Source organism: Suncus etruscus, chromosome 5, assembly GCF_024139225.1.
Source record: "Suncus etruscus isolate mSunEtr1 chromosome 5, mSunEtr1.pri.cur, whole genome shotgun sequence".
Lineage (NCBI taxonomy): Eukaryota > Metazoa > Chordata > Mammalia > Eulipotyphla > Soricidae > Suncus > Suncus etruscus.
In genome coordinates this window covers 24513350-24529915 of record NC_064852.1, presented here as the reverse complement: position 1 = coordinate 24529915, position 16566 = coordinate 24513350, and the positions used below count along the sequence as shown (strand labels likewise).

Sequence of the window (16566 nt, the reverse complement as noted above, 5' to 3'; positions counted from 1 at the left end):
GTCCTGTGAGTTCTGCAAGGAGTGATCCCTAGAACAGAGCCAGAAGTAAAACCTGAGCATTGCCAGTTATGGTCCAAAAACAAACAAAAAATAACAGTTTATTATTTAATAGAATTATTTGATCATGGTTTAGAATTGAAACAATAAGACATAGGAAAGAAAAAGTAATTGGACATCTTACCTCAACATTTCTTCCAATAATTACTAATAATGATTTGGTATATATTGTGCTAAATATTTTCTCTATATCTGTAAACCTTCCTACACAACACATACTTGTATATTGCTTTTTAGTCTGAGGTCATCTTATACATACTTTATAGTAATTACATTTTTCATTAACTATATACTCATTATTGAGCCATTTTGGTTAAAATAAATACATACCTATTAAAAATAACCACCACAAAAGTTAATTATTCCATTGTGAAAGTAACTCTTAAGACATTTCACCAGTCATCCCTTGCTGAGTGATAGATTGTTTGCAGTTCTTGCTATAACAGACAATGCTTCAGGGGCTCTTCTGACTTGATTTATGTTATAAATTTTGATGTTAAACCCAAAATAGTTCACAAGTGACAACAGCATGCAGTTTAAAACATGAGACAAGAAAGAATATGAAACTTCCAGGACTTAAGTTGTCTGGAAGACCCAAAGGGTAACTTGTAGAGTGGGAAGTGGCCAGACTCTGCCAAAAAACAAACAAACAAACAAAAAAAACATTTCAAGCTAGTATCTCTCAGAAGTCAGTAAGGTCTGTGAGCTTCAGGATGGTGGGCTGGATCCGCACTGCAAAGGCTTTCTGGCTATTGCATCCAGTACAGAGAGTGTTAGAGCATTGATACTTGAAGCAGGGAGATCTGTGAGGCTGTTACTGTAGTAATAAGCAAAGAGAGAAATGGAAAGAAAAAAAAAAAACTTGGGATGAACAGTGGAGAGAGCTGTCTTAGTGCTGGAACCCAAGTGGAATAGATGGGCACCATGCTGGACCTGACTGAGGAATTGAATTGGCTGGTGTCCCAGATGTATCCTCTTTTGAAAGTAGGAATAGGGAAGCTGCTATAGGCTACAGAGAGTGAGAAACTGAAGCTAATTTGTAGTATAACAAGCAGGTTCTGTTTGGCATTCAAGAAAGTGTCCAGGGCTGGAGAGATAGTACAGTCATAGAGTGTTTGCCTAGAACCCTACCAGGGTTCAATCCCTGACATCCCATATAGTTCCCATTGAAACCTGCCAGAAGTGATTCTTGAGTGCAGAGTCAGAAGAAACCCCTAGGCATTGACAAGTATGCCCCCCCCCAACTATAACAAAAAATTTAAAAGATTGTGATTAGGAGGAGCTCTAAAAGGAGGAAGACATGGGAAGGGGACATGAAAGCCAAAGGTTGAGTCATCATGTAAGAAGACACTGGTTTTTCTGGCCTTGTGCTTAGAAATTATTCCTGGCAGGACTTCGGGGACCATATGCTGTGCTGGTGATAAAACCTAGGTCAGTCACATGCAAGACAAGTGTTTTCCCCCTCTCTATTATTTCTCTGGCCCCATCATTATTTTATTTTTCCAGTTTTTATTTAGGTAGTATAATTTACAGTGCTGTGCTGTGAATAATAGTTTCAGGCATATGGTGGTCCCAGTTCTGGCCTCACCATCACAGAGTCAGCATCCCTCCGCCTATGTACCAAGGTACTCTCTCCAACTTCTTGTATTTTTTTTTAATTTTTTTAAATTTAGCCACCATGAAACTCATTATTTATAACTGAATTTTGGGCATACAATGTTTCAACACCAATCCCTTCACCAGTATCCACTTCCCTCTACCAATATCCCCACACCCAATTCATGTCCTACTTACTAGCCTGTTTCTATAAGAGGCACCTTTTTTCCAGCATTCTTCCTTATCCTTTATCCAAATCCTAACATCAGGCAAGTGGTACCCGCTGCACCCACAAGACAGCTGGATTTGGTCCCCAGAACTGTAAGGGGCGGGGGGAGACAAGAGACCTAAAGCTATCATTGTCCCTTTTCTCTTTTTGAAAAGATTCATTCCAGCAGAAGAGGCAGCTTACAAACCTATATCGTTGAGGAACAGCCTACACTTCCAGTGGTGAGTTTCATTTTCTCCCATCATTTCAATAAACATGAAAATAACTTTTGGCTTTTAACACTTGAATATCAATGACTGCTGGATATCCTCACAGGGAACTAAACGTAGATGCAGCACATTTGAACTGGCTCTGTTTTGTTTTGTTTTGTGGCCATACTCATAGACTACTCCCACCTCAGTACTTGGGGTTCACTTCTGGTGGAGCTGGAGGTGGTGATCAAAGTGGTTCTGGGCACAACACATATACTTCTTTCTCTCTGCTGTCTCTCTTCTCTGTCTCTCTCTGTGTCTCTCTCTGTCTCTCTCTCTCTCTCTCTCTCTCTCTCTCTCTCTGACTTTCTCTGTCTCTTTCTCTTTCTCTCTTTCTATGTCTCTCCCCCCCCCACCTTGGAATCTAGATTGTAGAGACTGAAGTTCAGGGGAAATACAGTAGTCTTTATTTTTTATTGCTTGGGTGGAGCCTAAGAAATAATATTTTACATAGTGCTTGCCTTGCATGCGGCCAACTTGGGTTTAATCTCCTGCTTTCTATATAATCCTTAATAAGACTTTCCTTAATAAAACAATTTTGCATTTCTCTGCAATGTTGCCAGTCTCTGTAGTTCATAATATTCCTTTGAATGTCTCTGTCTTCTTCAGTTTATTTTTTTACTCACCAGTAAATCTCATCTGTAAATCTAGGTGACTCTGAATTTCATTCTTAGGCTCATAGTTTATCCTGTGTATTAAGGAGATATTGTGTATCATGAACAGACTAACAGTGATAGTTTTGGTCCCCCCTTCCCTTTTCTTTCTTATTGTACATCTGGATTCACACTCCCTGGGATAAAGTTCTACCTGAGCTAGAGGGTCATATACTCTGAGTTTGAGGCCTTGCATGCATGCTCCCCTGGATTGTATTCTTGAGCATGTTTTTGTTTTGTGCTTTCGAGAGTCACTCTTCTTGTCTCATGTTCAAACATCTTAAGATTCATGTCTCCACAATCATGTTAGGTATGGTGTTCACAAACGGGGCTGCACACTGGAGGCAGTTCTCTGTCACAGTGCCAGGATTCCAGCCCATACAGCTGTCAGGACCAAGATTAGTACATGTGGGCAGCATCCGAAACCCAGCTCACAGCTTGATGCTGGAGAAACGAGGTGGACACTTTTTGCAGCAAAACCATTTCCACATGCCCTAGTGCTAATCCTTTTTCATTTGTATTTTTGTTCTGTTGGGTAGGGGAGCATATCTGGTGGTACCCAGGCTATTTCTGAACCTGCTTAAGAGTGAACCCTGGAGGTACTCAAAGGACCAAATGTGGTACCTGGAGTCAAATAAGAGTTAGCCACATGCAAGGAAAGTGCCTTACCCCCTGTACTATCTCTCCAGCCTAGGGCACCAGTAGTTAAACCCAATACCTCACACATGCAAGGCAAATGCTCTATCACTGAGCATATCTCTAGCCAATGAGTAATAATTTAGACTGTTTATGTTTATATCTGAACTCCCTAATAGCAAAATACCTATTAAGTAGTAATTTCAGTGGGACAAAGAGATTTCAGCCACCTGGCGTATGTGGATGACCTGGGTTCAGTCTCTGGAACCACAGATGTTCCTCTAAACACTTCAGAGTGGTTCCTGAGTGCAGAGCCAGGAATGTATCCTGAGCACCACTGGCCATGGCCAAAAGACAAAACAAAACAAACAAAAATGTAAAACGTATGTGGATGTTATATAACTCCTGTTTCTTTAATGTGGTTGTCACTCACATTCTTGTCTGCTCTCCTGGGTGTGTCTTTAGTGAAATTTTCTGCAAAATTTGGAATTTGGAATGCTGGAACCTTGGTTAGACAAATGCAAGACAAATGCCTTAACCCTGTACTATCCAAAGCCCTTAAAAAAAGGCTCATTTGGGGCCGGGCGGTGGCGCTGGAGGTAAGGTGCCTGCCTTGCCTGCGCTAGCCTAGGATGGACCGCGGTTCGATCCCCCGGCGTCCCATATGGTCCCCCAAGAAGCCAGGAGCAACTTCTGAGCGCATAGCCAGGAGTAAACCCTGAGCGTCACAGGGTGTGGCCCAAAAACAAAAACAAAAACAAAAACAAAAAAGGCTCATTTCTAAAAACAGAACTTTTTTTTTTTTTGGTTTTTGGGTCACACCTGGCAGCACTCAGAGGTTACTCCTGGCTCTATGTTCAGAGGTTTCTCCTGGCTGGTTGGGGGGACCATATGGGATGCCGGGATTCGAACCACCATCCTTTTGCATGCAAGGCAAATGCCTTACCTCCATACTATCTCTCCGGCCCCTAAGGCTCATTTCTTAAAGAGACCTCATAGCAAAATGTTATCTAATCCTTTTCAAAAGAAAAATCTTATTAACATTTCATTTTTCTTTTATTATTTATTTAGCTATTGCCTACTTCATCTGGATTGCCACCAGGTTGGGAAGAAAAACAAGATGAAAGAGGAAGATCATACTATGTAGATCATAATTCTAGAACTACCACCTGGACTAAACCTTCTCTGCAGGTATCTGGATGCTCCCTCTGAGTAATGAGTCCTGCCTGTTTTGAGGTTTCAGCCTTCATTTTCTTCTGGAAGCAATTAGATTCTGCTATAGACTCCACTGGCTGCTTTTCATACCTTCAGATTGCTTCTGACACTGATTCTAAATGTCCACCTTCTCCACTGGACAACTAATCCCAGGAGTTACCTCTAGTTGTTACAGGAAACATGTCCACGTAAGGATAAGATGACCAAGTAATAACCTGGCGCATTGGATGATTTCTAAATTGAATAGTTGGGATTATTATTATTTTTTTTTTTGCTAATAGGTAATCTTAGCAATAAGAATCTGTTAAATAAATCTATTATACTTAGTCCCTGGTGGCAATACTTTTGTAATATTTATCCCTAGAAATCTCCTTTTTTTTCTTACTGATTATTTTGGAACAAAAAGAATAGCTAGGTTCGCCATAGAAGATTCTATCATAGTCAGTTCTCATTTTTCAGGGTACAGAGGCCAAAACTACCTTTTGGCCCTAAACTTTTGGCATCAGTGTGATGTTAGCTTTATAGAAACCGGGAATGTTTCTTTTTCTTCAGTTTCCTGGAAAAGTCTGAAAAAGATTGGCAATAGGTCCCTTTCAGGGTTTAAAAGAATTCACTAGTGGATCCATCTGGCCCTGCTCTTTTGTTTTTTGAATCCTTTTGATAACCATTTTAATTTCCTCAATATTTATATGTTTGTTCAGTTTTTCCTCATTATCTTGGTTCAACCTTGTGAGGTTAGAGGATTCCAAGTCTTTATCTACTTCTTCCGGATTCTCTCATTTTGTGGCACAAATATTCTCAAAGTAATCTCTGATTATCCTTTGAGTTTCTGTAGCATCTGTTGTGACATTCCCTTTTATTTCTGATTTGGTTTATTGTTTCTCTCATTCTTTTTGAGTCTTGGTAATAGTTTATAAATCTTGTTTATTTTTTTCAAAGAATCAACTTGCTGTCATTGATAATTTGGATTATTTCTTGGGTTTCTAGTTCATTAATTTCTGTTCCAAGTTTTATTATTTCCTTTCTCCTGCTTATTTTTTATTTATTTTGTTGCCATTTACCAATTTTTAAGTTTTGCCACTAAGTTTTTTTTTTGTTTTTGTTTTTTTTGGGGGGAGTCACACCCAGTGGCATTCAGGGGTTATTCCTGGCTCTGTGCTCAGAAATTGAACCTGGCAGGCTTGGGACCATATGGGATGCCGGGATTTGAAACACCATTCATCCTGGATTGTCTGTTTGCAAGGCAAACGTTCTACCACTGTGCCATCTCTCTGGCAATGCCATTAAGTTATTTTTGTATGCCCTTTCTTCCTGATGAATGCTTGCTAAGCTATAAATTTACCTCTTAATACAGCTTTTTTTGTGTCCCACATATTCTGGTAATTCGTGTATTCATTTACATATATTTCCAGGAGTCTTTTGATTTTTTTCTCTGACTCACTGGTTGTTTAGTAGTAAGCTGTTTATTTACTAGGTGTTAAAGCTATTTCTCCATTTCTGTTTGTAATTCACTTCTATTTTTAGTGCTTTTTTTAGTGAGAAGATAATTGACACAATTTCTATTCTCTTGATTTAATGGAGACATATTTTGTGATATAGCATGTGGTCTATCTTGTAGAATTCCCATATGCATGGAAAAAATGTGCATTCATCTTTGGGGAATGAAAAACCATAAGTATATATAATACTAATATATTTTTATATACTATATATACTACTTTTTGTGTGTATATATATACATATATACAGTATCGAGTATAAATGTAGTATATAACTAAGCCCTTCTCTTCCATTCCATTTCTTTCTTCAAAACCTGAATTTCCTTGCTGAATTTTAGCCTGGTTATTCTATCAAGAGGTGACACCGCAGTGTTGAAGTTTCTGTTATTACTTATGTAATAAGCCTAAAGTTTGTGTCATCTATTAGTATGGCCACCCCCGCCTTTTTGAGGAAGTTGTTTGCTGAAGGAATTGTCTTCCAACCTTTGACTTTGAGTCTGTGTTTGCTCAGACTATCCACATGTCTTTCTTGCAGGCAGAAAAACATGGGATTCCATTTTCTGATCCATTTTGTCACTCTGTGTCTCTTAATTGTACATTTAATCCATTAACATTTAGAGATTATTTTCTTGATATTTTATGCCATCTTTTTGTCGTTTGGTGTATTTGTGAGCTTAAAGTACACTGCCCTCAGTTCTTTTAAAGTTGGTTTTTAGTCTGTAAAGTTTCTGAGCTGTTATTTATCCATAAAACTGTATCTTTTCATTAGAACTGAATGAGAGTCTGTCTGGGTGAAGTATTCTTGGTGAGGTGTTCATTTTATTGAGTTTTGTTCATTACGTTCCACCACTGCCTTTTAGCCTGAAGGGTTGCTTATGATAAATGTGCTGTAAATCAGGTGGGATTCGAATCTGCTGTAAATCTTTTATTTTATTTTATTTTATTTATTTATTTATTCATTCATTCATTCATTCATTCATTTATTTATTTTACCTTGTCTGAAACTATCCCATGTGCTTACATGGCAGACTATGAGCCCAGTGAGGTGCTGTAAATCTTAAGGATGTTTTTTTGTATATATTTTCTTTTGTGGATCTTGCTGTTTTCAGTATTCTTTCTCTATGGATTTTTGGAACTATGACTAGAAGGTGTCTTGAGGTGCTTTTATTTGGGTCTCTTTTAGTTAGTACTCTTCCGACATTCATGATGTGGGTGTATGCACTCTTCAGTTCTGAAAACTTCTCAACAGTGACGTCTTTGACTAGTGCTTCTTTAGAGGAGTTTTCTTCCTGGTTGTCTGGGACCCCAGTGATTCATTTTTGTTTGTTTGTTTGTTTGTTTGTTTTGGATCACACCCGGTAGCACTCAGGAGTCACTCCTAGCTTTATGCTCAGAAATCGCTCCTGGCAGGCTAAGGGGACCATATGGGATACCAGGATTCGAATCACTGACCTTCTGATTGCAAGGCAAATGTGTTACCTCCATGCTATCTCTCCATGCCCCCCCAGTGATCTTATGTTGTTTTGTTGAATTTTTCCCAACGTTCTTTTGTCATTTATTCATTTGTTTTTAAGATTTTTTTCATGTTCTAGTCAATTATTGTAAGACTCTTTCCATCTTCTACTGTAATCTGGAAGTGTTACACAGCTCATCTTCAAGCTCACTGTTAATCTCCTGATGAGACCTTCCAGTGAGATTTTTCATTTCACCTTTCAAGTTTTCAGTTCTGTCATTTTTGTTTGAAATTTTCTCTGTTTTACTCTCATATCACCATGAGTCTTACTGGTTGTCCTCTCTACAGGCCTTATCAGAGTGGCTATATAGTTGGCTGATATTTGTTGGGTCTTCAGAACTACCATCTTCATGTACTAAGCATTGTGGGGTTCTGTGTTGCTTTCCTATTGTGATCTTTGCAGTGTTTTTATGTGTGTGTGTTTTTATGTTTTAATGTGTTGTGGTGGAGCTCTTTTGGGGGGCCACACCCGGTGACACTCAGGGCCATACCTGGCTATGTGCTCCGAAATTGCTCCTGGCTTGGGGGACCATATGGGACGCTGGGATATTGAACCACAATCTGTCCTAGGCTAGCGCAAGCAAGGCAGATGCCTAATCGCTTGTGCCACCACTCTGCCTCCCCCTTTTTTTTTTGAGTGGGGCTTATTGAGTAGAAAAAATTGCACAGCTGCATAGCAAAGTGGAATGGCCACGCTCCTTTTAGGGCACACTGACCTGTGGTAAATATGACTCTTCTAAGTCAAAGAGGACCTTACTACTAGTCTATGTTTGCCTCAGTTTCTTGGGACTGTGTGCAACATTTTAATTTTATAAACAAAATATAACAGGGATTGGGTGTATGGCTCATGTAGTAGAGAGTGTATGTGTGTGGTAGGGGGCCTTTTGATCCTTGCTGGTACATGTCTCCAAAACACTGCAGAATCAAATACCTGGCCCCAAGCACCACTACACAGCAATAACAAATTGAGTTTTACCTCGAAGATTTAATTTTCAATTATTTTAACCAAATGTTTCCCACCTAATTGGCTCATGTCCCAGGTCACAGTGGCGAGCAGGCAGTTCTCACCAGGACAGAGTTCTTCTGCGGGCCTGCACCCACCAGCCTCCTCACGAGATGCCACCCAGCCGGGGACCCAAGTTTCTGAGGCTGAACATGGCTTTCTCCCCAGAGGTTGGGAAGTCCAGCATGCTGCAAATGGAAGGCCTTTCTTTATTGATCACAATACCAAGACCACTACCTGGGTAACTATATAAGTTCTAGTTGAAGTTATTATACCCATAGCAGGAATCTCTTCTATACTGCTTCTCATCTTTTTGTGCACATTATATAGCTATGATACATGTAATTTAAACACATGTTGGGTTTCTAATAGCATTATTATTTCTATTCAAAATGTGTTTATACCTATTTTTAATATTTGTGGGAGTATGAAGGAGATGTCATTAAGTTTGAATCTCTAGATTTTAGATCACTAGTCATAAATGCTTTGGAATATGTAGAATAATAATCCTTTACCTATTCATAAAGCATTATAGTTCCAAATATTTTTTGTTGGTTCTTTTTTTTTAATATATATATATTTGATATTTGTTTTGGATTTTTGATCGGTTCCACACCCAGCGATTCTGGGGCTACTCCAGCTACTACAGTATGAGGCTCCATTCTGGCTGTGCTACAGAAACCATGGAATAAACCCAGGATTCCTATAAATTTTGTGCTCCTGCCTTTTTCACCATCTCCTAGCTTTCAAAGCTGTTATATATATAGATATAGATGTATACATAATATTATTTCATAGAACTTTGTGAGAGAGGTACAAGAATTATTCTTAAGATATTTAAGATAAGAACTTAGTTTAAAATAAATAGGATTATTTGAGTCTTAAGTAATCTTGATACATTTGAACATAATTAGTAATATTAAATAATTAATCTTGATGTAATCTTAAATAACTTGATAAACAAGCCAGTTGGTTCTTTATTTAAAAATAAGTTTCTGGGGCCGGAAAGATAGCATGGAGGTAAGGTGTTTGCCTTGCCGGGATTCAAATCCCGGCATCCCGTATGGTCCCCCGAGCCTGCCAGGAGCGATTTCTGATCCTAGAGCCAGGAGTAACCCCTGAGCGCTGCCGGGTGTGACTCAAAAACAAAAACAAAAACAAAAATAAGTTTTTGAAAATCAACAACAGATGGATAATTTTGAATAAATAACGCTAAATTGTTTGGGGTCATAGAGATAGTAAATGAGGGAAAGAACTTATCTTGCATGTGACTGTTTTTGTCAGGCACAAACCTGGTTCAGTCCCCAACACCACATAGTCCCTGAGTATTGCCAAGAGTAACCTCTAAGCATAGAACCAGGAGTAAGCCCTGAGCAGTGCCTGGTGAACACAAATTTAAAATAAAAGATATATACATATATGTGTATATATAAAGATATATATGCATTTATATATATCTTGGGCTAGAGAGTAGCCCAGGAGTTAAGGCACTTGCCTTGCATGAATCTGACCCCCAGTTCAATCCTAGGACCACATACAGTCCCCCAAAGTTTAATATAATTTGATAAAATGTTTAAATTATACATATTTAAGTTAATCCAACTAAATTTGGTTTTGTCATTTTTAACAATTTGAAATTATCTTTGTAATCCCTTTTTTGTTTTGTTTTGATTTGTTTTGTTTTGGGGGGGGCCACACTCTACAGTCCTCAAGGCTTACACCTGATTCTGCACTTAGTAATCATTCCTGATAGGTTTGGAGGAACCTTATGGGGTTCAAATCTAGGTCAGTCACATACAAAACCAATGCTCTATCCACTGTACTATCACTCCAGCGTCCATCTTAGTAATATTTGTAACCTAGCTTTCAAAATGGTTATAAACCAACACCTTAATAAGTGCCAGGAAAATATGTAGGCACTCAGAAATAAAATAATCCTTGTCTTTCAGAAGCTTTGTGTTAAAGAAGAGTCCTTTGTGGTGACACTGCCCTAAAAAGCTACAGATAATCTGAATATTTTTGTATAAGGAAACATAGATTAATCAAGTCACAGGCAGGGAGTTAGCACAGGGTGTAGGGTGTTCACTTGACATGCAGCTAACCTGGGTTCTGTCCCTGGCACCAAATATAGTCCCCTGAGCACTTCCAAGAGTAATATGTGAGCACAAAGCCAGAAGCCCTGTGCCCTACTGGACACAGCCACAAATGAAAAGTAGAGAGCGATAAATTAATCAATTATCTGGTAGTGGATTATGCTGCTTCTCAGCAACTGAATATTGTAGCTGGAGATGGATTTATTTACTCTTTTTTATTTAAATAAAATCTTTAATTGAAATATTATAAGATAGTTGCAGAGTTCATGATTGAGTTTCACTTATACAAGGACCACCACCCGTCCCTTCATCACTACCAATATCCTTCATTTCCCTCCACCCTCTGCAAAGGCTCTATGGCAGACATTTTTCCTCCCTTCCTCCCTCCTTCCATCCTTCTCTCCCCACTCCCTCTTACTTTCTCTTATATTTTTCTTTTAGACACTGTAGTTTGCAATCTTACTACTGAAGGGGTATTTTGCATATCACTTGACCTCCTTTCAGTTCTTAGTTCTTGTCCAGAGTGGTCATTACCAACTATCATTGTTATAGTGATCCTTTTTCTGCCCTAACTGCACTCCCCACTATTTGTGGCAAGCTTTCTATCATAGATTGGTCCTCCTGGCCCTCAGCTCTATTGTCTTTGGGTAGTATTCCCATACTATATTTTTTATATATATCCAACAAATAAGTGTGATCATTCTATCCCTTCCTTGTGACTCATTAATCTTAAAAACATCATTTTTAAATGGTTGTGTGAGGATCAGAGCAGTAGTTAGTGGGTATAGTGTCTGTTGTATGTGGCCAACCCAGATTGGATCCCTAGCATCTTATCTGGTCTCCCAAGCACTATCAGAAGTAATTCCTGAACACAGAGCCAGGGGGTAACTCTTTTTTTTTTTTTTTTTTTTTTTGGTTTTTGGGCCACACCCGGTGACGCTCAGGGGTTACTCCTGGCTATGCGCTCAGAAGTCGCTCCTGGCTTGGGGGACCATATGGGACGCCGGGGGATCGAACCGCGGTCCGTCTCCTAGGCTAGCGCAGGTAAGGCAGGCACCTTACCTCGAGCGCCACCGCCCGGCCCAGGGGGTAACTCTTGATCCCCAGCACCCCATATTGTCCCCTGAGCCTGCCAGGAATGATTACTGATTGCAAAGGTAGAAGTAACCCCTAAGTAAGTGCTGCCAGGTATGGCCCAAAAACCAAACAGAAACAAAAAAGTAAATAAAATAAAATAAAATGTTCGTGTTTACTTTCTCTGCCATAAAAGGAAGATCCAAGACTGAAAATTCCAGCTCAACTGAGAGGAAGGACACCACTTGATTCTTCAGAGGACTTGGGGCCCTTACCGGTAAGCCACCAAAATTGCTGCCAGTCTAATTTGACTCTTTCATACATGTGTATTTTGGAATATAATGGTTCTTTAATAACAGTAATTAATATTTGGTGTTGTTGCTTAGTTTGGGGACCACACTAGTTCTGTATGTGCCTTTTCCTGACTCTGTGCCAGAGGTTACTCCTGGTAATTCTAGGAATGTTAGCATATGCTCAGCCCACTAAGTTATCTCTCTGGCCATAGTATTCTTTGGGAAATGATGCTCAAGGGATGATCAAGAAGCCAGCCAGTTGATGCTGCTCAAGCCCTGCAATGCCACAGTTACCTTTAGTTGCTTAAGGCCTCTACAGCTGCACCAGTCTTGGTTGGAGGACCATGTGGTACCAGGGAATCTAATTGGGGTAGACTGCATGCAAGACAAGAATCTTAACCCCTGTACTATTTTTCTGACTTTGTTTGTTTGTTTGTTTGTTTTGGGGTCACACCCAGCAGTGCTCAGGGGCCACTTCTGGCTCTATGCTCAGAAATCACCCCTGGCAGGCACAGGGGACCATATGGGATGCCGGGATTTGAACCACCGTCCTTCTTCATGAAAGGCAAACGCCTTACCTCCATGCTATCTCTCCGGCCCCATTTTTCTGACTTTTATAACTGTACTTTATATATTATTATTAATATATTAATGCCTGCTATCAGAATTTAATATGAAAGTTAAATCAGTAGAATAAGCAATGACAGTCTTCTACCTCTATATCTAAAGCCCATATATATTTATAAAATATTTATCAAGTTTATTGGGCCGGAGTAACCCCTGAGCACAGCTGGGTTGACTCAAAACCCCCCAAAAAAATTTAGCGTTCGGGCAAGAGCAGTGGCACAAGCAGTGGGGCATATGCTTTGCACTCGCTAACCTAGGACGGACCACGGTTCAATCTTCCGTGTCCCATGTGGTCCCCCAAGCCAGGAGTGATTTCTGAGTGCATAGCCAAGAGTAACCCCTGAGTGTCAAATGGGTATGGCCAAAAAAAAACACACAAAAAAATTATAAAATTTTTAAAATAGGGGCCGGAGAGATAGCATGGAGGTAAGGTGTTTGCCTTTCATGCAGAAGGTCATAGGTTCAAATCTCAGCATCCCATATGGTCCCCTGAGCCTGCCAGGAGCGATTTCTGAGCATGGAGCCAGCAATAACCCTTGAGTGCTGCTGGGTATGACCCAAAAACAAAAACAAAAACAAATTTATAAAATAAAAAAAAATTTTTGGTTTTTGGTTTTGGGGCCACACCCAGTGACATCAGGGGTTACTGCTGGCTATGCACTCAGAAATCGCTCCTGGCTTGGGGGACCATATGGGACACTGAAAATTGAATCCATGGGATAGCCGCATGCAAGGCAAATGCCCTACTGCTGTGTTATCGCTCCAGCCCAAATTTTTTTTTTTTTGGTTTTTGGGTCACACCCAGCGGTGCTCAGGGGTTACTCCTGGCTGTCTGCTCAGAAATAGCTCCTGGTAGGCACGGGGGACCATATGGGACACCAGGATTCGAACCAACCACCTTTGGTCCTGGATTGGCTGCTTGCAAGGCAAACACCACTGTGTTGGCCCCAGCCCAAATTTCTTATTTTAAACACTTGTTTGTAGTTGTTCATTATACAGTTGTTTCTGGCATTTAGTGTTCCAACACCAATCTCACCACCAGTGTAACATTCCCTACACCATTGTCCCAGTTTCCCAACCTCCCCCATGCCTGCTCTTTGGTAGGTATGAATAATTACAACTAAATGACAATGGAATTATTAAAAAAAAACTTCATTAAAGGAAAATTTGTGAAAATTGACTATCTCACATTGGAGTCGTTATTTCATTGTCTAATGGCTTATTGGTAGTTGATCTTTCTGTTGTTGTAAAATCCTTTTAAAAAACAATTGAATTGCATTCTTCATTACAGCCAGGATGGGAAGAAAGAACTCATACAGATGGAAGAATCTTCTACATAAATCATAGTATGTAAATGTGATATTGGGGGGGTTGTATACTATATCTTGAGTTCTGACTATAGTACTTGAAAATGAAGAACATCTTTTGTTCTCTCTCTCCAGACATAAAAAGGACACAGTGGGAAGATCCTCGGTTGGAGAATGTTGCAATAACTGGACCAGTAAGTCCTTTCACTTGACCAAGAGTGAATGATTAGGGTATGATGTTGACATTCCTCAGAAGGTCAGATTAGAGTTAGGGGAAATCAGGTGAAGAGCAGCAAAACTCAGGACATGTCCTGAATTTGGATAGAAATCACTAAATATGGGGCCAGATAGATAGCACATTGGTAGGATGTTTGCCTTGCACGCAGCAGATTCGGGACAGACGATGGTTCAAATCGATGGCTGCAGGGAGCAATTTCTGTGTGCAGAACCAGGAGTAACCCCTGAGTGCTGCTGGCTGTGACCCAAAAACAAAACAAATCAAAACAAGAAATCACTAAATGTCTGGTATAGAAGACACTCAGATCTAAATGTACCTGTCGAGTGTGATGTCAGTGCTACTATTGATTCGGGCTAATGGCATGAAAATCAGTATCTCATTTTATTGTTTCTGTTTCTTTATCTTTTTAATAGTTTCTAATTCATAAAAGTAAGTGAAATTAAAATACCATATTCTCTGGCGTATAAGACAACTTTTGAAACAAAAAAAGTCAACCGAAAATCAGGGGTCATCTTATACGCCGAGTATATCCCAAAAAATGTTTCAGTATGCCGCTAAACAAAACAAAACAAAAAATCAGGCCGCAGAGTTTCCAAATCTCTTTCTTGAGGACTCCCAAACAGTACTCAGGAGATCTGTGGGACACTTCTGGCAAAACCCAGCTAACAGTGTTGGTGGTTCAGTGCTAGGGTCCGAGGATGGGGTGTTGTTTGGTTCATGTAGTGGGGGAGATTAACTAATGCCACCAGGGAATTGCCAGAAAAGGTGCCTATGATAAGGGACCAATCACTGCAAGGCTGCTCAGACCGCCTCTCTAACTCAGCCAATCCAAACAGGCTGTTTATGCATGCAAATTAGACAATGTTCTGGACCCGAATCTACACTGTAAAAAGCCTGCTCAGATTGGCCAGAGTCAGAGAGGAAGTTTATTACAATATAACCTTTGAACCTTTGCTTGTTGTGATTGGCTTACTGTGGTACATACAGTTGCAGCACAGGAACGTTCTGTCTGATACAGCGAATATAGGCCTTAAACCTATGTTTTAACTGCAAAATTAGGGGGTCGTCTTATATGCCCAGTCGTCTTATACGCCAGAAAATACAGTACATTTTTTGAGATTTTCTTTCATCTTAGTGTTTAAAATAAGTATGCAAGAAAATGTGATGCCTGGGATGGATTATAAGAATGGTTTAGAGGGCCAGAGTGATAACACAGTGGGCAGTGCATTTGCCTTGCATGTGGTTGACCTGGGTTTGATCACAGATATTCTATAAGTTCCCCCACCCCCGGGCTTGCCAGGAGTGATTCCTGATCAAAGAGCCATGAAGTAACCCCTGAGCAGCTCAGGGTGTGGCCCAAAACCCAAAAATAAATAAAAGGTTAGAAAGGTAATTCCACAAGAGTTCAAGGAAATAGACATTTTTTTTCTAATTATTCCCTCAATGAAGAAATCACTTTGAAAGTCTCTTTAGGAATAGAAATTTTCATTTTTAATATTTCTTTACTTGGAAGAAATTTTCTGTTTCTGGCAGATTGTATTTCAAAAATAGTGAATAATGAAAATGACAGCCATATGGGCCGGAGAGATAGCACAGCGGTAAGGCATAAGCCACCAACCCAGGACCAACGGTGGTTGGGACCCTGGCATCCCAGATGGTCTCCTGAGCCTGCCAGGGATAACTTCTGAGTGAAGAGCCAGAAATAACCCCCCCACGAGTATCACCGGGTGTGACTCAAAAAGAACAACAACAAAATAAAAATCCAAAAAAAAAAAAAGAGAGAGAGAGAGAGTGAGTAAATGACAGTCATAGAAATTGCTGAGTGGAATTTTATTTTAACAAAAGAATTAAATTTTAAAGTATTATAATTAAATTTTTCTTTCCTAATATTCTCTTTTAATTCCTTTAACTCATATTTATAAATACCTAGAGGTTTTTACTATTTTAATTATTCTAGAATACAAACAAAAAATTAATCTGCTTTCTTATTTTCCCCAAAATTTCAACTCAAGGCAGTGCCCTACTCCAGGGATTACAAAAGAAAGTATGAATTCTTCCGAAGAAAGTTGAAGAAGCAGGTTAGTGATACTTACAATACATACTGAGGATGGGTTTAAAAAGCGTGAAAAAATGAAAAATACATTTTAAAAATAGGGAATTAATTTTATATTTGTATTAACTAGTAGTTTCTTATAGGAAAAGAATAAAGAATGCTTAATTTTTGTGTAATTTTTTTCTGTCATTATTAACCATGATTGGGGGGGTTCTTTATTTTGTTTTGT

At 39.5% G+C, this 16566-nt stretch overlaps 1 protein-coding gene across 4 annotated transcripts in view; it reads left to right on the top strand.

The window, feature by feature from the left end:
- The window catches only part of NEDD4 (NEDD4 E3 ubiquitin protein ligase), a 91084-nt gene that overhangs the window by 55936 nt on the left and 18582 nt on the right, over positions 1 to 16566 (top strand). For all 4 annotated transcript variants that reach the window (XM_049773589.1, XM_049773587.1, XM_049773588.1 and 1 more), the window contains 7 exons: positions 2038 to 2103; positions 4494 to 4613; positions 8690 to 8893; positions 12016 to 12096; positions 14031 to 14085; positions 14182 to 14240; positions 16297 to 16362. In XM_049773589.1, the coding sequence (XP_049629546.1) occupies positions 2038 to 2103; positions 4494 to 4613; positions 8690 to 8893; positions 12016 to 12096; positions 14031 to 14085; positions 14182 to 14240; positions 16297 to 16362 (651 nt within the window). The remainder of the gene's footprint in view (positions 1 to 2037; positions 2104 to 4493; positions 4614 to 8689; positions 8894 to 12015; positions 12097 to 14030; positions 14086 to 14181; positions 14241 to 16296; positions 16363 to 16566) is intronic.